This window comes from Ovis canadensis, chromosome 18, assembly GCF_042477335.2.
Source record: "Ovis canadensis isolate MfBH-ARS-UI-01 breed Bighorn chromosome 18, ARS-UI_OviCan_v2, whole genome shotgun sequence".
NCBI classification, from domain to species: domain Eukaryota; kingdom Metazoa; phylum Chordata; class Mammalia; order Artiodactyla; family Bovidae; genus Ovis; species Ovis canadensis.
In genome coordinates, this window is record NC_091262.1 from 40437535 (window position 1) to 40460032 (window position 22498).

Here is a 22498-nt window from a genome sequence, read left to right on the forward strand (position 1 = left end):
ACAGTCAATTCACATAAAAAATATATAAATGGGGGACATCCCTAGTGGCCCAGTGGCTAAGACTCCACGTTTCCAATGTAGAGGGCCTACGTTCAATCCCTGATCAGGGCACTAGATCCCACATACCACAAATAAGACCCAGTGCAGCTAAATAAATAAATAAATAACTTAAAACACATATATTTGGGAAATAAATGTGTGTTTAGAAGTTCAGCCTCAAAAAAAAAAAAAACAAAAAACAAAAAAAGTTCAGCCTTATTGGTAATTATAAGATGTAAACTGAAACGACAGATCGTATCAATCACCTATCAAACTGAAAACATTGTAAAGAACCCTAGAAGGCAAGAAAAAAATGGGCACTCTTAGATGACGATAGCAAAGTAACTTGGTGCAAGTTATCTGTAAAGCAATTTCAAATTGTGTAAAAGTGATTTGCAAATGTGTGCAGACTTTGGCTCCAAAGTTAGCATGTACAGAATGCTATATTAAGTGCTTCACATGGATTCGCTCATTTCATCCTCACAGCACTCCCGTGAGGTAGGAGCTTTTATTAGTGCCCATAGGCTTAGGTGAGGTGCTTAGATGATGCACCCAAGATGATACAGCTCATAAAACACAGGACAAGGCCACCCAGCTCCAGGGCTGTGCTCTAGGGGTCTCGAGTTCAGTTCAGTTCAGTCGCTCCGTCATGTCCAACCCTTTGAGACCCCATGAATAGCAGCATGCCAGGCCTCCCTGTCCATCAGCATCTCCCAGAGTTCACTCAAACTCACGTTCATCAAGTCAGTGATGCCATCCAGCCATCTCATCCTCTGTCATCCCCTTTCCCTCCTGCCCCAATCCCTCCCAGCATCAGTCTTTTTCAATGAGTCAACTCTTCACATGAGGTGGCCAAAGTACTGGAGTTTCAGCCTTAGTGTCATTCCTTCCAAAGAAATCCCGGGGCTGATCTCCTTTAGAATGGACTGGTTGGATCTCCTTGCAGTCCAAGGGACTCTCAAGAGTCTTCTCCAACACCACAGTTCAAAAGCATCAATTCTTCGGCACTCAGCTTTCTTCACAGTCCAACTCTCACATCCATACGTGACCACTGGAAAAACCAGTGGTGCCTTGACTAGACAGACCTTTGTTGGCAAAGTAATGTCTCTGCTTTTTAATATGCTATCTAGGTTGGTCATAACTTTCCTTCCAAGGAATAAGCATCTTTTCATTTCATGGCTGCAGTCACCATCTGCAATGATTTTGGAGCCCCCAAAAATAAAGTCTGACACTGTTTCCACTGTTTCTCCATCTATTTCCCATGAAGTGATGAGACCAGATGCCATGATCTTCGTTTTCTGAATGTTGAGCCTCAAGCCAACTTTTTCACTCTCCTCTTTCACTTTCATCAAGAGGCTTTTTAGCTCCTCTTCACTTTCTGCCATAAGGGTGGTGTCATCTGCATATGTGAGGTTATTGATATTTCTCCCAGCAATCTTGATTTCAGCTTGTGCTTCTTCCAGCCCAGCATTTCTCATGACGTACTCTGCATATAAGTTAAATAAGCAGGGTGACAATATACAGCCTTGACGTACTCCTTTTCCTATTTGGAACTCGAACTAACTGCTAATTACCTGCAACCTCGAAGCGTTATGGAAAGTAAATGAAATGAAGCATGTACAGGGCCTGCACACAGTGGGTGCTCAATAAATGGAAAGTGACCTTGAACATCTTTTCGTGCCGTTTGTAAACACCAGGAGGGCAGAGGCCTTTGCTGCCTTGTTTACCTTCATACCCCTCTCCTGCACAGTTCCTGAAATCTGTAGGTGTTCAGCACATACTTGGTGAGCAGGGCAGTGATGAGGCCACATGGACAGGGGAGCCCTCTGCCCAGGCAGAGCCCCATGATCTGTGTTCAAATCCTGGCTTTGTCACTTCCAAGCTGTGTGACCATGGGGAAAATACTTAACATCTCTGTGCTTCCATTTCCTTGTGTGTAAGATGGGGATGCTACTACACTATCTACTACACAGGGTTGCTAGAAGGATGATGTAAATTAATTTTTGTCGAACAGTGCACATGGATGGGATAATCCTTTAGGTTTCAAAGAGAAATTCATAGAAGTGTGTGCATATTTTCACAAATATATGGCAAGCACAGATAGAGTGGCCTGCTCATTGAAATAATAGCTGGAATGGGCTTCCCTGGTGGTCCAATGTTAAGACCTCACCTTTCAATGCTGGGGATGCGGCTTGGAGCCCTGTTTGGGGAGCTAAGATCCCACACACCTCTAGGAAAAAAACAAAACAAAACATAAAACAGAAGCAATATTGTAAGAATTTCTATAAAGACTTTAAAGTGGAAAAAAGAGAAATAGATAAAATAATGGCTGAAAAATTCCACCTGATGGATCCGTGGCAAGTCAGAGCTTTGAAGGGGCGGTCATGCACCACGCCAGTCTCTGCTGCCCCCTAGTGACCATATCCCTTAATTTCTTTGACTGTTTTCTTTCGCAGGAAGACGCTACAGTAACGCTACCGTCACTTCAGAGGGACCCCTGCTCTCCAGGATTCTGGCCAAACTCCAGCTTTGGCTTGGTTCTCTGGACGCTGAAAGAGGCAGAGCACTGGCTGGTTCTGAGATCCCAGGCAAACCCCCTCCCCTCTCCCCGGTCTCACCTGTGGACAGGCACCGCCCACACCGCCACTGCAGGGCAGGAGTGAGGCTCACCCGTGCTGATAACAGGAGGCCCGCGGACGCTCTCAAGTCCAAGACGTGTTTGCTGTAGTCATTACAACCACACCCTCCTCTGTTTCCCAGCTGAATTCAGCCACACTTGTTCTTCAGACTTTTCCTCCCCGATGTCCACCCTCAAGGAACCCCCAGGTGAAGAGCCGCAAAGGCCCCTCAGCTCCAAGCCCTGGCCTCCCCTAGGGTGGTCAACAAGTTACCTCACAGCGTCATCACAAGAAAGCATTTTTTTTATTAGCTTTCAGTTGAAGGATTAATTTCTATGTTCAATAAGAAGTGTGCACATTACAAAAATCGGAGTTGAAAAGAATTGGAAGGGAATACAAGTGCTTTTAGAATCCTAGAAGGCTAATTTTGGGACTTCATTTTAAGAATGAAATTCTAGGGGCTTCCCTGGTGGTCCAGCGGTTAAGAATCGGCTCTGCAATGCAGGGGACACATGCTCCATCCCTGTTCTGGGAAGATCCCACATGCTGTGGGGCAACTAAGCCCAGACCCCACAACCACTGAGCCCTCGGGCCCTAGAGCCTGTGCTCCACAAGAGAGGCCCACCCGTCAACTAGAGAGTAGCCCCCGATCATCTCAGCCAGAGAAAAGCCTGCACAGCAAAAATAGGGCCAGCACAGCCAAAAACAACTATTAATAACTAAATAAGTGTTAAAAAGGAATGGCTTTGTTATTTTTAAAAATTAGATTATAACGTGCTATTGTAACAGAGATCCTGAAGCAGCATAAATACTTTTTAAAATAAAGTTTAAAAAAAAAATAATATCCATGAAAAAAAAATTGGAGTTGACAAAGACTCCATCCTTAACCAAACTTTATTCAGACACCTACGAACCCTCATCTCAACTAGCCCTCAGCCTTGGCCTGTTGAGCTTAGTTTTAGCAAAGAATCTTCCCAAGTCAGGTTAATTCCCCACCCTTGAAAAGGGTATGTCTTGGGTCAGTCTTTAGTAAGACTCCTGTGAAGACAGTTAAGCAAGAATCACCTTACCCTTGCTAGCTAATCTAACTTTCCATCCACTCACCCTCTCACTCTGTTCTTTGACTAAAAATTCCCAGTTGTCATTACTCTATTTCCTTACCTTTTGGCTGTGCCATGCAAGACACGCAGGATCCTAGTTCCCTGACCAGGGATCAGACCCGTACCCCTGGACCACCAGGGAAGCCCACTGTCACTGCACTCAGACTGGAGTTCACCCCCTTTCCCTTATCACAACGGTCTTAAATAACATCTCCCTAGCCATTTTTAACAAGTCTCAACTACAAAATTTTTCTTTGAGTACACCAATAGATTAAGAGGCATGCAAATTAAATTAATCAGTTCAGTTCAGTTCAGTTCCTCAGTCATGTCTGACTCTTTGCAACCCCATGGACTGCAGCATACCAGGCCTCCCTGTCTATCACCAACTCCAGGAGTCCACCCAAACCCATGTCCATCTAGTCAGTGATGCCATCCAACCATCTCATCCTCTGTCATCCCTTTCTCCTCCTGCTCTCAATCTTTCCCAGCATCAGGGTCTTTTCAAATTAGTCAGCTCTTCACATCAGGTGGCCAAAGTATTGGAGTTTCAGCTTCAACATCATTCCTTCCAATGAATACCCAGGACTGATCTTTAGGATGGACTGGTTGGATCTCCTTGCAGTCCAAGGGACTCTCAAGAGTCTTCTCCAACACCACACTTCAAAAGCATCAATTCTTTGGCACTCAGCTTTCTTTATAGTCTAACTCTCACATCCATACATGACCACTGGAAAAGCCATAGCCTTGACTAGATGGACCTTTGTTGACAAAGTAAGGTCTCTGCTTTTTAAAATGCTATCTAGGTTGGTCATAACTTTCCTTCCAAGGAGTAAGCGTCTTTTAATTTCATGGCTGCAGTCACCATCTGCAATGATTTTGGAGCCCAAAAAATAAAGTCTGACACTGTTTCCACTGTTTCCCCATCTATTTCCCATGAAGTGATGGGACCAGATGCCATGATCTTCGTTTTCTGAATGTTGAGCCTCAAGCCAACTTTTTCACTCTCCTCTTTCACTTTCATCAAGAGGCTCTTTAGTTCTTCTTCACTTTCTGCCATAAGGGTGGTGTCATCTGCATATGTGAGGTTATTGATATTTCTCCCGGCAATCCTGATTCCAGCTTGTGCTTCCTCCAGCCCAGTGTTTCTCATGATGTATTCTGCATATAAGTTAAATAAGCAGGGTGACAATATACAGCCTTGATATACTCCTTTTCCTATTTGGAACCAATCTGTTGTTCCATGTCCAGTTCTAACTGTTGCTTCCTGACCTGCATACAGGTTTCTCAAGAGGCAGGTCAGGTGGTCTGGTATTCCCATCTCTTTCAGAATTTTCTACAGTTTATTGTGATCCACACAGTCAAAGGCTTTGGCATAGTCAATAAAGCAGAAATAGATGTTTTTCTGGAACTCTCTAGTTTTTTCAATGATCCAGAGGATATTGGCAATTAAATTAATATTTTATATCTATTGAACTATGCCTGGGGTGTAGGTGATCAATAAATATTTTTGAATGAATACAAGAATGAATTGAAAATAATGCCCATGAGAACCTGCTGTACAGCACAGGGAACTCTACTCAGTGCTCTGTGGTGAAAGGAAATCCAAACAAGAGGGGGTATATGCATGTATATATATAGCTGGTTCACTTTGTTGTACAGCAGAAACTAACAAAACATAGTAAAGCAACTGTATACTCCAATTAAAAAAATAATGCCCAATTCTAGTAAGTTTTTGGCAAAATGGATGTCTGCTCGTATATGGCTGGTGATAGTGCAAACTGATATAATCCTTTGAAAGTAAAATAATAACATATAATAAAAAACATGTCCTTTGTTCCAATAATCTTGAAAACAATACTAAGGGAGTCATCTTAAGAAAGAAGAAAAACTAATTTCAATGAAACTGATGGTTGTAGGTAACTAAAAAGAACCCGAATAGTCAACAGTATAGGAATATGTAAACAGTGTAGCAAGATGTACGGAGAAGGCAATGGCACCCCACTCCAGCACTCTTGCCTGGAAAATCCCATGGACAGAGGAGCCTGGTGGGCCACAGTCCATGGGGTCTCGAAGAGTGGGACACGACTGAGCAACTTCACTTTCACTTTTCACTTTCATGTATTAGAGAAGGAAATGGCAACCCACTCCAGCGTTCTTGCCTGGAGAATCCCAGGGACAGGGGAGCCTCATGGGCTGCTGTCTCTGGGGTCGCACAGAGTCGGACACGACTGAAGCGACTTAGCAGCAGCAGCAGGATAGGAAAATGTAAGGAGAGTGACGATACAGCACAGAGTGAAGGTCCCTATGTCTCTACTTCATTTCCTACCTTCTTTTTTTTAAATTGGAGTTGTGTTTGGTTTCTGCTATACAACAACATGAATCAGCCCCCACCGCCCCATCCCACCCCTCTAGGCCATCATAGAGCTGAGCTCCCTGTGCTCTGCAGCAGCTCCCCACTAGCCATCTGTTTATTCGTGGTGGTGTACATGTTAGTCCTCTTTAGACAGATAAATGGAGAATAAAAAAGTTTGAGTGAAATGAGAGCAATTACAGAACCCTCTTCAAAGTGGCTCTACTTACTTATAGGGATCTAGAGCTCTCAGTTCCCAAGGAGAAGGAAATGGCACCCCACTCCAGTGTTCTTGCCTGGAGAATCCTAGGGATGGGGGAGCCTGGTGGGCTGCCGTTTATGGGGTCACACAGAGTCGGACACGACTGAAGGGACTTAGCAGCAGCAGCAGCAGAGCTCTCAGAATCCAGGAACAAGCCGAATAATCAAGACCTGGGGGGTCAGAACCTCAAGCCAAGTCCAGAAAGTTCACCAACAGAAGTTCTGAAACCTTCAGTCTAGCTGTCCACCCACTACTAATGACTTAGCTACCAAGTCATTTAATCTCTGGCCAAGTGAGAGAGGATCTGATTTGGCAACCAGGTGGGTGGTGCCCTGGGTGAGATGCCCACCTCTAGTTCAAATGGCCAAAACCATGCAAGGGAGGCAGAATAGGGGAGCAGGGTCCTTCCTGTTGACAGGGCAGCCTTGGGTTGAAGCAGATGCCCCAGAAGGGGATGCGGATCGTGAGACAGAGATTAGACACATGCCTTTGTAAGAAGTACATGCCTATGTACGTTGTCCCTCAGTCATCTCCAACGTTTTGTGACTCTGTGGACCGTAGCCCACCAGGCTCCTCTGTCCATGGGATTCTCCAGGCAAGAATACTGCAGTGGGTTGCCATTTCCTTCTCCTTGGGATCTTCCTGACCCAGGGATCGAACCCAAGTCTCTTGAATCTCTTGCGATGGTAGGTGGATTCTTTACCACTGCACCACCTGGGAAGCCCATTAGAAGAAGTAGACTCATGCCTAACACTGAGATCTGGCCCAACTTTCTCTGCAGGAAAAGGATGCGACTGTTACCCAGCCACTGAAATGTTAAATGTGAAGACCACATAGACACAGGAAAACTTCATTATGATATAAGGCTAAGTGGAAAAAGCCAAAATCAAAAGTCTGTTTCTGCTATGATGACAGCTATGTGATTATACAGTTCAGAGTTAATAACCTTGAAAGGAAGCTTGGTCAGATGAACAGAGCTTGAAGAGGTGGGATGCTGTGCTGGCGTTTCAGTTTCTTTCTTTCGTTAAAGCTTTTATTGTATATTGAAGTATAGCCATTAAAGCATGCTGTGACAGTTTCAGGAGGAGTGACTCAAGTCACACACACACATGTACCCAAGCCCCCCTCCCATCCAGGCTGCCACAGAACATGCAGCAGTTCCCTGTGCTGAACAGTAGGTCCTTGTTGGTTGTCCATTATGAAGTGAATTTCTTTCTTTCATAGAGATCTTGTGGCACCTCTATGATAAGGATTTCAAGTTTTACTCTGAGAGCATGAACCTGGGAAGTTAGGAAATATCAACTCTGAAAATATGAAGAAATACTGAGGCTTCCCTGGTGGTCCAGGGGTTAAGACATCAGGCTTCCACTGGAAGAGGGTGAAGGTCGATCTCTTGCTGGGGAACTAAGATCCTGCATGTCACTTTGCACCGCCAAAAAATAGGGGGAAAAAGAAGAAAAGAATACTAAGGACCGCTGGTTTAAAAGCCCAGATTGGACCCTACACTTGCACAGCCTCACTGTCTCACCCTCATTCTCACTCTGACTGGTCCAGTCTTTAACATTTTCATCATCAGGTTTTGTTTTCTTAACATTAACTTGATTTTTAAAATACAGCACTGAAATACTATTGCTTTTTACTGAGTTTTGGAATGCCTCTTACATCATGTGCCCCACTGCCCACGTCAAAAGCAGCTTTTGGCACATCCTTCCTCCTTCTGCAGGGGCAGGATAAACACGGTTAGCAGAAAGAGGGGAGTGAGGCAAGGACCACTCAGCCTGACCCCTCCCCACAGAAGGCAGCCAGGCTCCCGAGTCTGCTGCTGCCCGGAGGAACTCTGAAGACTGGACAGGAAGAGTGGTTGCCTCTCTGACCCCCTCCAAGGTCTACGACTTTGGGTAAGAATCACAGAAGGGCACAGCCTACTCGCCAAGCAAGGCCACCCACAGCCTGAGTCCCTCCGCTTCCTGTTCGGTTATAGAAAAGCTGAGAAAAAGCAGGGCTCAGACCTTGAACTGCAGCGTCAGGAAGGCAGACAATGCTCTGATAAGGAGGGGAGTCAGGAGAATTCACCTAAGATAGATGCTCAGGACCAAGGTCTGGGAAAGGCCATGTCTATGAAGCACAAACAGGAGACGAAAAACAGACGTGGACTGTCTCCAAACAAGCTGCAACTAGGAAACAACCTCCACAAAGGAATATACACACAAGCACAGAAAAACATTCTATTCTGGGGAAACAAACTTAACGCAAGGTGTAAATCAACTATACTTCTATAAAGTTTAAGACAGTAAATAAAAAGCAAACGTATGAAAAAAATGAGATGCAAAAATAAAGTTGGAAATTACTTGTATTAAAAAAAAAAACAAAACACGAGTTGTAGAGACTCCATTTGGACTTCTTGAATTCACAGAGCATTTTTTAAAGTCTTTTTCTTTTGAATTGCTTTTTAAAATATTTATTTGGCTGTGCTGGGTCTTAGTTGTGGCATATGGGATCTTAATTCCCTGACTAGGTATGGAATGGGCCCCTCTGCATTGGCAGCACAAAGTCTTAGCTACTAGACCACCAAGGGAGTCCCTTGAATTCACAGAATTTAATAAACACTTGAATTCTAAAAAAACAGCTCAATGAAACTGAAAATAGAATGAGATTTTTTTAAAAATTTGTCAGAGCTAAGAAAAAAATTGGTGCCCAAAACACCAATACAAATTGAAAATGTTAACCATAGAAAATTAATTTTTTCAAATGATGGGAGAAAAAAAAGCACCTAAATGTGCAATTGGAAATGACACGCCATATTCTAGGAGAATAAAAAAATACTTTGAAAAATCAAGGACTTCCCTGGTGGCCCAATGGTTAAGACTCTGTGTTCCCAATGCAGGGGTCCGGGATCTGATCTGTAGTTAGGGAAGTGGGTCCCACATGCCACACCTAAGAGTTCACATGCCGAAACTAAAAAGGAAAAATGACCTCATATGCTGCAACTAACATCCGAAGCAATAAATAAATAATTTTTTTTAAAAAAAGAAAAATCAACCCTAGGACTTCTTAGCAAAATTACTGAATATTATCAATAGGAATGAGGCAGGATCTCCAGTATTTAATAGAAAGAACAGTCACTTTCAAGAGAAAAGATAACCCTGGCCTCAGAACACTCCAGTGGAGCCATGCACACACTACACACCTTGTCAGCATGCAAATAACCCTCTTAAAGAAGAATCCAGAGACAGAAGGAAGTTAGAGAATTCCCCCACCTTGATGAGGAGTTAACACACACTGAAAGTGTGAAAGTGTTAGTCACTCCGTCGTGTCCAACTCTTTGCGACACCATGGACTGTAGGCTGCCAGGTTCCTCTCTCCATGGGATTCTTCAGGCAGGAACATTGGAGTGGTTTGCCATTTTCTTCTCCAGGGGATCTTCCTGACCGGGGGATCAAACCTGGGTCTCCTGCACTGCAGGCAGATTCTTTACCATCTTAGCCACCAGGGAAGAGGTTTAACAAGGTAAAGGAAACCACCAGAAGTACTAAAAACTACAGTCTGATCATCAGAACCGAGGGAGGTAGAAGGAGGCCTATTAAGTTTCCATGTTTCATAGTTGATAGTCAGAGAGGCCATGTGACCATATTAAAGCAAGAGACACGACAGCATGTTATTGTTCCGTCGCTCAGTCACATCTGGCTCTTTGTGACTCCATGGACCGCAGCACACCAGGCTTCCGTCCTTCGTTATCTCCAGGAGCTTGCTCAGACTCGTGTCCACTGAGCCAGAGATGCCATCCAACCATCTCATCCTCTGTCATCCCCTTCTCCTCCTGCCTCAATCTTCCCCAGCATCAGGGTCTTTCCAACGAGTTGGCTCTTCACATCAGGTGGCCAAAGTATTGGAACTTCAGCTTCAGCATCAGTCCTTCCAATGAATATTCAGGGTGAAAACAAACATGCAGGAATAAAAATGAGTTTATATATGTGCATATGAATCATACATAATCCCACTCCCCACCTTAAATACGGCACTTCTCTTGTTCAGGAATCTGCATGGCTTTTCTGGGCAGCTCCTCTCTGCTTCCTGCATCCCTGTGACGTCCTGAGGGCTGGGGCTATCTGAAGACTCACTTGCTCACTTGTGTGCACCTGGGCTATGAAGGCCCCAGGTGGGGCTGGACCAAGTGGCGCTCTCTGGGCATCTCTATCTCTGCGTGGCCTTTGCACATGGCCTCTCCAGTCTGGCGGCTTCAGGGGACCCAATGAAGATGCGGTTTCCAGTTTCTTTAAAAAAATTTGTTTATATTTTTGGTTGTATGGGCTGGATCCTTATTGCTCGGGCTTTTCTCTGCTGCTGCTGCTGCTGCTAAGTCACTTCAGTCGTGTCCGACTCCGTGCGACCCCAGACGGCAGCCCACCAGGCTCCCCCGTCCCTGGGATTCTGCAGGCAAGAACACTGGAGTGGGTTGCCACGGGCTGTTCTCTGGTTGCCACAAACACGGACTCCTCTCGAGTTGCAGTGCACGGGCTTCTCGTTGCAGTGGCTTCTCTTGTTGGGGAGCACGGGCTGTAGGCACATGGGCTTCAGCAGTTGCAGCACATGGGCTCAACAGTTGCGGCACCTGGGCTTAGGGCTTCGTGCCTCTGAGACATCTGGGATCTTCCCAGACCGGGGATCCAACCCACATCCGCTGCACCGGCAAGCGGATTTTCTGTTTTAACCACTGAGCCACCAGGGAAACCCTGGTTTTCACATCTTAATGGCAAGTATAATGGTCAGTGCTGCCTGGGTTTTGAGGTCTATTGCCAGCAAAGGTTAAGTTAACAAAACCACCTTGGAGGGCCACTTCACCAATAACATACCAGACGGTGAAAATACGGTTGTTCCAGCAACTCCACTGCTAGGAGTCTGCCCCTCAGATTTAAGCACAAGTTTACCAAAGTATGTGGTAACATTTATTAAAACGTTCATGGCAGCATTTTTGTACAAACTAGTGAGACCCTGAAAACTCAGCGATCATTAGCAGGGGCTATGCACGTGAATCGTAGGTCACACCTCACCACCACCCAGCTCACTGTACCACCTTTGACCTAGGCCTAAACCACTGAAATACCCTCCCAAACTGCCTCTCACCCCTATTCCTGTTGGCTTCCAATCAGTCCACCAGTGCAAAATCGGATGACCCCTCGAATCTACCCCACCACAGCTAAAATCCTTTAGGCCTCTCCAATCTCCAGCAGACCCTGCACACCCCACACTCTTGCTCCAGGCTTCACCCTCTTTACTGGGGTATGCATGGTCTGGGGCTTCCCAGGGAGGGGGTGGGGGGCAGGCTAGCCAGGGTGACAAGCTTTATTGCCTGGGGAAGTAGTTCCATACCATACCTACCACCTTGCAGAGGTAGATTTCCTTTTTTAAAAGTATTTATTCACTTGCTCCACATCTTAGCCATGGCATGTGGGATCTGGTTCCCTGATCAGGGATGGAGCCCAGACCCCGTGCATTGGGAGTGCATGGGTCTTAGCCACTGGACCCCTGGGGAAGTCCCCAGAGGCAGATTCTCTAAGTGAATGGACCCCTCCTGCATAGGAATTTTCTAAAAAAATCTTTGCTGTCATAATTCTCATTCATAAAGGTGTATTGTTTCTGAGAGATCCCACAAACTTGCCTAAGCTCAGAGCCCCCACAAACCTTCGTCACTCACCGTCCAGCCTGGTCCTGGGCTGCGCCCCAGACTCTCCATCAGCCCTCCTGCTGTCCTTCCTGTCACTTCTAGCCACAGGGCCTTTGCATGGACTGTTTCCTCTGCCTGGTTACTCCCTCCTCCTGCCTGAGGTCCTCTCTGACTACCCCCGGATCCCTCCACGCCTTGGCACTGTTGTCCCTTCCTGTTTCTAACAGTTGCCGTGTCACTGTGTACAGGATTACCATTTGTCTTTCCCACCAAACCACTGTTTCACGAAAGCAGGGGCTGCAGGTTCACTGTCCCTGGCACTCAGTGGAGCCCAGCACATAACAGACGCTTGTTTAGTACAGGCTGATGTGGCTGCATGTCCCATGGGAAGCAGAGACGGACAGGCACGTTGTGACAGTTCAAAGGGAACATGAGTTGGGTTGGGTGAAGGAACGCCCTTCTGTTTAAAAAAGATATACACTGGATCAGGACAGTGGCCCAGGCCACTACAGGCACAGATGGCAGAAACCTAACAAGAGGCCCAAGTGAAAACTGAAAACACCTGTAGACAGGGCTGGTGAATTCAGGCAGGGATCGATGCAGGCGTTCAACTGACCCCACCAGGACTCCGCTCTTTCCCTGCTTCTCCCCATTGCTTGCTTCATCCTCCAGCCTGAGACAGTTCTCCCCTAGAGAGGGACAAGGTGGCAATAACAGCTCCAGCCTCACTCCCCTGGGTGCAAGCTGTGCAAGAAACAGAAAACACCTCTTCCCAGGCAGTGTGTGTGTTAGTCACTCAATCGTGTCCCCACCCTTTGAGATTCCACAGACTGTGGCCCACCAGGCTCCTCTGTCCATGGGATTCTCCAGGCAAGAATACTGGAGCGGGTTGCCACTGCCTTCTCCAGGGGATCTTCCTGACCCAAGGACTGAACCCAGGTCTTCTGCATCGCAGATTCTTTTAACGTCTGAGTCACCAGGGATTCCTGAAGTGGCTCATGCAAACTCACCCTAGGATTAATTCCACCATGGAGTGGGGGGCCCACAGGGCAAACATCCAGCCCCCGCCCCACCAACCCAGCACAGAACAGAAAATGAGGAGTGCATGGATCATTACACGGAAGTTAGAAAATAAGTTACCAAAATAAGGGGACCTAGGTACCATGAGGCCAAAACAAACACATATCATCCTACAGATCACTATAAACCAGTCAGTGTGGTTTTTTTTTTTTTTTTTTTCATGAAAACAAACTAACAGTAGCTTCCACGGGTCAAGGCAGTGGCAGCGGGGGGAAGGGGGAGACGTTTCACTCTACCATTCTTTAATGATGATGTTTTCTAAACTTTTCTGAATTTGCTAAAATGACGATGGAAGCCTTTCTTTTAACAAATCATTTTAGTTCTTAGAAATGACAGCTGGGTATAAATTCTGTAACTCTCACTCAGAGCAGGCTGTGGCACAGGAACAGCAACGTCAGACAGTAACAGGCAGCACATCGTATTAGTACCATACAGAATCACCACAAGTTTAGGCACTTTATCAAAGGAACGTGTTTAGAAGCTTGGCCGAGGCCCGATTCACACCCTGGAAAATCGTCACGTTAGATGGAGCACATGACTCGTGACACCGGCACACTGTCCTAAGTAAGGGCCTGTCTGGACAGAACCCCTGGATTCACAGACCACGCAAAATCTGACTGGTATCAAGAGTTCCCCGTAACTGATGAGAGGGGTTTAAATCCAATAAATTTCAAGTGATTACTCGGGATTTTCAAGCTGCGTGATTTTCTGTTCTGTGTCTTCTGCAGAGATTCGGGATTCACGTGTCCTGGCGTCCTGACTGTGTATGTAGGTGTGGAGCGCTGAATGGTGCTCCTGTGGCCTGTTTTTAATTTCACAGTAATGGACATGGTGTCTGCAAGAGCCTGATTCAATGCATTTGAGAGTCTTAAGTCCGTCTGATGAGAACCTGGTATCCTTTTGTTTAAGAGAAACAATACAGACGGCTGCAGGTCAGGCCAGGGGTGCGGTGCCACGGTCCAGCCAGAGACGCCTCCACATTTCAGTGGGAAAAAGCCACACCTGCAGGTTTCCACTGAAAGTGATTTTATGGTAAACGTGAATCTGTCAGTGTTCCATGTTAATTACAAAACCTCTGTCCTCTTTACTTGAAGCCTTTTAAACAGTAATTCTTTTGCTGACCAGAAACTGGCCACATGGCAGACCTTTCTCAGCAGAGACGGGAAGCCTGTGAGTGTGTGGTCGCCCATGCCCTCCTCCTCTGCACAGCGAGGCCACCCCGTCACAGCTCTTCCCTCTTACTCCCAGCCCGATTGTCTTCCTTCGAAGCCTGGGGTTTCGGGTCTCTCTCCTTCTTTTTCTTGCCCTTCTCTTGCTTGGTTTGATTCTTCTCTTTGCTTCCTCCCCCTTTGCCGGGGTACACCTGGCCCTCCAGGGTCACGTCGGCACACCTGTCCTGACTGACCAGGAAGTCCTTGATCTCCCATGCATAGCCCCCATCACGCAGCATGAAGATGGCACGGTCTGACCCCACGATGAACCTGGACAGACAGAGGGGACCACGGTCAGCACACAGTTGGTGCAGGGCTAACAGTTCAAAACAGGCCTGCGGCACTTAACTAAGAAAAAAGAATCCTCTTCAAATTCTACATGAACACAGAACAAAGTGTCCTATTTCCCCAGGCCTAGAAGCTGTTGACATTCACTGCTGGAAAGTACTAGCTGGCTAAACTATTTAACAACTTGGCTCAGATCAAAAGAGAAAGAGGACCTGGGTTGTGTGTGTGGTGCAGGGGCTGCTCATGTGAAGGGAGGTGACAGAAGGGGGCCTTGGGAGGCTGCAGATAGGCGGGGCTCAGGGCCTCTCCCAGGGAATTGAGGGGAGGCTGAGGTTTGGGTCTGTTTTACAGTCTTAAGTGCCCAGTTAAGGTTTCATGTGACAAAAGGCTTCTGCTGACAGAGACTGACAAACACAAGTTTGGATTGGGTCACAGAGGCCCACAAAGGGCTCAGGAGGATGCTCGGTGACTGGACAGAACTCAGCCCTGGAGGTTAATCGCTAGCAACCAAGCATGTCCACGCTCCGCAGGTCCCAAGGAGCAGAGAGGAACAGAACAGAGTCCGGGCGTGTGTAAAGCAACCCCCACCCCACCCCTGCCTCCATGCATCAGTGAGAGCTCTGGGCGCATCACCACCACAGCACTCACTCATTCCCACAAGTGTCTACTTATGCTCACAAAAGCACTCTGCCACCCTAGACACTCTGAGTATTCCTTTTGATTCCTTTTGTACTTCCTGAACTAAAATATTGGAAGACACTACATTTTAGAAACCGTTATTGACAAAAAAAAAGGAAATTCCTCAAAACTGCATCTCAGGATCATACTGACCCGTGATGTCCAGACTCCTTCACTTTAAAGTAAGCGAGTCTGGTCCAAGCTTCTGTGTGAACACAGCTACACAGAAGAGCTTCTCCCGTGGGCAGGGACTTCTAAAGCAAGAGGCACACCGTTAAATGTCAACTGATTTTCCACCCCCCACAGAGGCTAAGTTATATAGCTTCTTACTTGGATAACAGCGAAATTCAAGATACATAGATAAATGGCTTTTGGATCAAATGAGATATGAAAACAAACAAATAAATTTACTGGCTTTGTCCAAACCTGAGTGGTCTTCTTCAAAGAAAAATACATAAACTAGGTAAATAAATGTAAAAGGAGACAGACTAGACAGGAAAGGTCCAGGGCCCTGCTAAGTATTGCCAGGAATGACACCCATTACACCAACAGAGATAAAGCCCAGCACAGCCCATGTTTCTCAGGAAGGCTGTAGTTTTACCTCTGGACATCATAGTTGGCGTTAAAAAGGCTGCCCTGCCACAGGCTGGTGATCTCCTCCGTCTCCTTCTCGGTGGGGTTTCCTGACACGGTGACAAACATCATGAGCGTCTTGCCCTTCTTCGTCATCTTCAGTATGCTCTCGGGCTTGCCCGGGTCTATCTGCGAGAAGTCTATCGGTGCGGACGGTCTTTTGTGCTCTGGGAGGTCTCCTTCTTCTATGTCGTCGTCTTTCTGTAAGGATGGGGGGTGGGGGAGGGAAGCGTCACACAGAGTGTGCACTGCAGTCGGCAAAGGCAAGGATGTCCGCATGTGAGGCCAGGTGCAGGTTTCTGATCTAAATCACAGCTGAAGGGCTTCTCTGGTGGCCCAGTGGCTAACAATCTGTCTGCCAACGGAGCAGACACGGGTTTGATCCCTGGGCCAGGAAGATCCCACATGCCACTGAGCAACTGAATCACAACCTGTGAACTCTGGGCTTGAGAAGGGAATACCTACTGATGCGGTGAGGATAATGAGAGCGGGGTCCTTCCCTTTGGGTGGGGAGTTATAAATACAAAAGTAGAAGAATGCACCCATGGTGTTGGGCTGGAATTGGAGGCAGCAAAAGGAACTTATGATTTTTTGATAGACAAGATAAAAATATTTAAAAGAACTAGTGTTCCACGGGGGAAAAGCTAATTCTGGCAAAGGAAACAGAAAATTAGTCTGGAACATCTTCTTGTATTAGAAAGTAAGAAAGTGCTCGGGGAGTTATGGGGGGATGTGTCAGGATGACACAAAAGCCAGCATGAAGCAGAGCTTGTGGGCCTAACTGGGAATAATCTGAAAATCAAAATAATGACAGAATGGTTTAGAACTTCCCAAACAAAGTAAGAACTATTGGATCCAGGCCCACAGAAATAAACAAGACAATTAATTACTAATGGCAGAATGCCAACTAAATAAATATAAGATAAATGAATTAAAAATATACAAAAGAACCAGTTGTTCCTTGGAGAAAAGACTAATTCCAGCAAGGAAAAGAAACCAGTGCTGCTCGATGTTATCATATGTGTGATCCTTGACAATGTCACAGAAAGTGAAGGAGAAGACCACATATACACTGCAGGAGTCTATTTATACCAAACACCCAGAGTAGACAAAGCTATAGACAGAAAGCAGATGAGAGGTTGCCTGGGGCTGGCTGGAGGGCGGGGAGGAACGCGGGGAGGGGTGACTGAGACCACAGTTTCTTTCTGGGGGTGAAGCAAATGTTCTCAAATTGACTGTGGTGCTGGCTGCACAACTCTCTGAACAGTCCAGAAACCACTGAAATGTACACTTTAAATGAGTGAACTATAAGGCATGTAAATTATATCACAATAAAGCTATTACTTAAAACAACAACAACAACAAAACAACCTAAAATGAAACAAAAAGCCCCTATATAGCACCACGTGGGCCTCTTGACAAATCACTGAAGGGCCGAGGCTTAAGACACCAACAATAATGTCCTGTATGAAACATATTTTTAATAAGAGAACAAGATAATTCTAAAGCCATCTCTGAAGGGGATCCATATTTGATCTGGCTTCAGCTCCCTAACTCACCTGCATGGCCTTGGCCCAGACTTCATAAACCTCTAGGCCTGTCACCTCGTCTATAAAGCGAAAAGCAGAACTGGGTGATCCCCACGGCCCTAGCAGTGTGGGGCCAACCTTTTCCTCACCTCTGCCACCCTCTCAACTGACCCATTTCTTCCTCATTTGGCTCTGAAAGAGCTGCCGGCAACCTGCAGGAAAGCAAATGAGTTGCACTGTCTCGTGGGCCTGGGTGTGGCCCCCACCTATAATGGGGAGGGAGGTGATCACAGATCTCCCCGCTAAGCTGTCTGGGAATTTAATGACAGAAAGGCAAGCAGCACATACTTAATACATGGTGCTGTTACCACTTGTTCAGTGACTATGTCATGTCAGACTCTTTGTGACCTCATGGACCGCAGCATGCCAGGCTTCCCTGTCCTTCACCATCTCCTGGAGTTTGCTGAGACTCATGGCCCTCTGTAATCCAGCTTCCAAACAACTACTGAAATCACCCAGGAACTCCTGGTGGCCAAACTCACAGGCTGTTTCTGACTGTATTCTATTCTATTTCTCCATAATACCTATTTATGGTCTCCTTAAAATATGTCAAGACTTCTAGTTGGGTCAACAACCTAGAGTATTTTTATTTTTCAAGCTGATTCTACTAACAGTCATGGCATTAACTCCATAGGTTACAAGGACCATTTCTTTTTCATGAAAATATAATTAATCAGAAGTCTAGCGCACACAGCAAGAGTAAGGATCTTTTCAAGGACCTTTAATTTCTATTTTATATGTCTGACTGTGAGTTTCAGTTACAAAAAGAAAAGAAGAAAAAACACAGTACCATAGATATAAAAGAAAAGATAGCAGCAGAGGATGAGATGGTTAGATAACATCACAGACTGTATGGACATGAATGTGAACAAACTCCAGGAGATAGTATGGACTTCCCTGGTGTCTCAGATGGTAAAGAATCTGCCTGCAATTCAGAAGACCCAGGTTCAATCCCTGGGTCAGGAAGATCCCCTGGAGAAGGGAATGGCTACCCATTCTAGTATTCTTGCCTGGAGAATTCCATGGACAAAGAAGCCTGGTGGGCTACAGACAGGATGAGACGGGCTGGATGGCATCATCAACTCAATGGACGTGAATCTGAGCAAACTCCGGGAGATAGTGAAGGAAAGCAGAGCCTGGCAGGCCATAGTCCATAGAGTCACAAGGAGCCAGGACCGACAGAAAAACCCCCACCTTAGATGTAGGTGCAACTGTCCAGGTCTGCTCTTAGCTGCACTGCTTCCCTGAGTAATCTTACCTGTTCTAGCGCTTCCTTTAAATTGAAAGCAATCACACCTTCACCCCCAGGCAGGGCTGGGGGTGCAGAATGTGACCAAGTGGCCTTTCCCACACTCTATGCAGCCCTGCCTCCAAGCCAGTCTTGCATTTTTGACTGGCTTCACCACTTCTCCAATGCTGTTTGTCAAATTTCACAGCTACAGAGCTGAACTCCCTTATTCCGTAAATGCTTTTCTTCCTCCCAGGTCCTTCCCTGATAGTAAGACCAGCTACCATCTCCTGAGCAGCTACTATATCACAGGCATTGTTCATTTAGTATATCCCACCTCAGAACAGGGCTTCCCTGATAGCTGAGCTAGTAAAGAATCCGCCTACCATGAAGGAGTCCCTGGTTCAATTCCTGGGTTGGGAAGATCTGCTGGAGAAGGGATAGGCTTCCCACTCCAGTATTCTTGGGCTTCCCTGGTGGCTCAGACGGTAAAGAATCTGCCTGCAATGTGAGAGACCTGGGTTCAATCCTTGGGTTGGGAAGATCCTCTGGAGAAGGGAATGGCTACCCACTCCAGAATTTCTGGCCTGGAGAATCCCATGGACTGTATAGCCCACGGGGTCGCAAAGAGTTGGGGAGGACAGCGACTTTCACTCAGGACAACCCTGTAGGATGCACACTGAACTGAGCGGTGGATGAGGCCCAGAGAAGGCGAATAATTGACTCAAGGTCACAGGCTTGACAGGGTGACACTGAAGTACAAACTCACTTGTCTGGCTCTGCTCCTATCTTCCTAGCTACCCCTTCCCCGGCACCTGGTTACAGTAACGTAAGAATCACCTTCGGTTTTTCTACACCAAATGGGACTCATTACCACAGTGGAAGGAGCTCCACCGTTCCTGCCCCTCCCCGCAACTCCCCTACACACACCTGAGGCAGGCCTCTCCCTGCAGCGATGACTTTCACACTGGCAGAGGGTGGGGGAAGACCTTAGGGACCCCCACCAGGGGAGGAGGTTACCACTTCCTTCAAAAAAGCACCCTTAGATTTTCCAGTGGCACAGTGGGTAAGAATCTGCCTGCCAAACCAGGCGACACGAGTTCGATCCCTGGTCCAGAAAGAGAAACTAGGCCCACGCGTCACAACTACTGAAGCCCATGTGCCTAGTGCCCCCGCGCTCTGCAACAAGAGTAGCCACCACAATAAGAAGCCCATATACTGCACCTAGAGAGTAGCCCCTGCTCACCACAACTAGAGAAAAGCCTGTGTACAGTGACGAAGACCCAGCACAGACAAAAATAAAAAAAATTTTTTTAATGAGATTAAAAATAAAAAAGCACCCAGAGATGGATCTGCTCCCCCACAGAGAGACTGCAATTGCTGGGGCAGGGCTTTCACACTTGCAGTGTCTGCAAAGGGGAGCTCAATTCACCTAAAAGGAACCCTGCAAAGTGGGATGCTATCTAACTTTAAAGATAAGGAAAATGAGGATCACAAAGCTACCAAGGTCAATACATCAGATGGTACTAAAACTCACGTCTGAAAGCCTCTATTTAATACATACACCACGTGCACGCATGCTCAGTCACCAAGTTGTGTCCAACTCTTTTACAATCCCATGGACTGTTGTTGCTTGCCAGGATTCTCTGTCCAGAGGGTTTCCCAGGCAAGTATACTAGAGTGGGTTGCCAATTCCTCTTCCAGGCAATCTTACTGGACCAGGGATAGAACTTTCATCTCCTGCACTGGCGGGCGGATTCTTTACCACTGAGCCACCTGGGAAGCCCACATAAACACAAGGGAAACCACAATATAATAAAACGCACTGGAAGAAATCATCTAGTAAAATCTCATTCTGCACATAAGGAACCTGAGGTCTAGGGTGGAAACATGACTCACTCACCGTCACACATGCAGTGGAACCCAAGTTTCTGACATTACTTCACCAGCAGTGCAAATGAACCAGGAAAACACAACCACCTTTGGATGGGCAAGAGGCAGCAACCATGGTTTTGGTTAGTGAACTTCACCTAAAAAGGTTAATACCCTCTCCCTGCCATTACACATTCCAGCCCATTCAAGTAACCAGAAAATTGACTCGCACAATACCAAGTCATTGCTCCCTTGAACGAAAAATGTGAGTTCCACGACGAAAAACCCACTAGCCTTTAATAAGGCCTCCTACCCCGTCCAAAAAATTAAAGGCACGCACAAAACTTACAAAAACTTTCAGCAGGGACATATACCAAAATGAGAACTGAATCCTTACTTAAAACGCGGGAGAACGACGAAAGCTGAAACTGCGCTCTTGGAAGATAATCCTCTCCTCATCCCTCACCCACCCACGCACCCCGTTCTCAGGAGTGGGATGGAAAAGGTCTCCCCCCGCCGTTCATTAGAAGGGCTCGCTGACCACGGGGAGCAACGCGGAGGCGACCAGGGCACTGATGACAAATAGGGCTGAAGAGTGAGAGTCTGACTCGTGACTGGAGTGGGCCGAGGAACCGTGAAAAGAGGACATTGGGATGAACGGCTTGGGGCGGGGGTCGGCACACTGATGGGGAAGTGGTCAGAGGACTGAGGGTCAGCGGTAGCTGGAGTGGGTCATAAGGGCCATTGGCATGAGGACAGAGCAGGTTAAGGGGTCGAAAGACACCAAGACGGAGGTGTAAAGGGTCCCAAGACAGAGGAGGTAAGAGGTCACTAGGAAGGGACTCGGGACAGAAGAGCCGGGAGGGTGTGCGCGCGCTGCGGACCTCCCACTGTTCCAGAAGACGGGCCATGTCGGCGTCATTGTAGTCGCGAATATCCTTCTTCTTCTTCCGGGGAAGTGGGGTGGCCTCGCCGGGTGTCTCGGCCGGGCCCTCGGCGGCGAAGGCCCTAGGCGGCAGCAGCAGGAGCAGCATCAGATCACAGGCACAGAGAAAAACCACGGCGGCGCGCGCCCAGCCGGAGGCCGCCATCTTCGCCGCACAGCGTCGCGCCGCCGCGTGGACCAGACTTGCGCGAGCCTGGCCCCACCCCAGGCCGCCTCTTTCCTGGGCCCGCCCCTTGCCGGTGCCTGAGCGGGACACGCCTTCAGCCCCGCCTCCATGGGCTCAAGGCCACCCCCTTGGCCCCGCCTCCCAGGCTTCGGTAACCTACCAGGCTCCGCCCCGTCCTATTTCCTCGGGCCCACCTCCGGAAGCCCCGCCTCCTCCGCCATTTTGGCTCCGCCCCGCAGCCTCCTCCCATTGGTCCAGCATAGGCTCTCTGCCTAGTGTGGTGTTCTCCTTCATTTTCTGCCAGCGGTCGACCTTTTTCTCTCTTAACGAGTAAGTCAGGTCCAAAAGTTCTTTCAGAGTCTCTAAGAATCTTCCAACAGCGCCTCACGAGGCCTCACGTTTTCGCCTGTGAAATGAAGTGGAGCTGGAAGTTCTGGGAGCTCATTTGCTCCAAGAAAGCCCGTTTCACGAAGTCACACGCTTCCTCTGAGTCTCCTACAATTTCCTTTAAAAACGTCAGTGGCAGGTTACGCAGCTTTCTCAGAAGAGCACAAACAGATTGGGCCCAGTGATTTGCTGCTCAGTAGAAAGAATTCAGTCCGTCTCTCAATATTACTGTGATCCCTTGAAACTGTAAAAGGTTTTTTTTTTTTTTTTTTTAAATCATTACTTTTCATCTGTAAAACAACTTCAGTATTTCTTCTGATTTTAACCTCATATTGTCGGCTCTGTCTATTCCTTTTGAAGGTTGAATTATTCTGTTTGTTTCTTGCTTT

At 47.1% G+C, this 22498-nt stretch overlaps 1 protein-coding gene across 1 annotated transcript; it reads right to left on the bottom strand.

The window, feature by feature from the left end:
• Positions 1 to 13408: 13408 nt before the first annotated feature.
• On the bottom strand, positions 13409 to 21832 carry MESD (mesoderm development LRP chaperone). Its single transcript, XM_069559651.1, has 3 exons — positions 21495 to 21832; positions 15890 to 16122; positions 13409 to 14592 (listed from the first exon to the last, which is right to left on the bottom strand). Exons 1-3 carry the CDS (start codon positions 21699 to 21701, stop codon positions 14334 to 14336), a joined length of 699 nt encoding a protein of 232 aa, XP_069415752.1. The 5' UTR covers positions 21702 to 21832; the 3' UTR covers positions 13409 to 14333.
• Between the last annotated feature and the right edge of the window lie 666 nt (positions 21833 to 22498).

Coding starts and splice junctions, on each gene's coding strand:
- MESD (XM_069559651.1), bottom strand. CDS start 21,701: ATGGCGGCCTCCGGCTGGGCGCGCGCCGCCGTGGTTTTTCTCTGTGCC. Junction 16,123..21,494: donor GTCTTCTGGAACAGTGGGAG/GTCCGCAGCGCG, acceptor CCATCCTTACAG/AAAGACGACGACATAGAAGA. Junction 14,593..15,889: donor GCCAACTATGATGTCCAGAG/GTAAAACTACAG, acceptor CTGTCTGTCCAG/GTTCATCGTGGGGTCAGACC.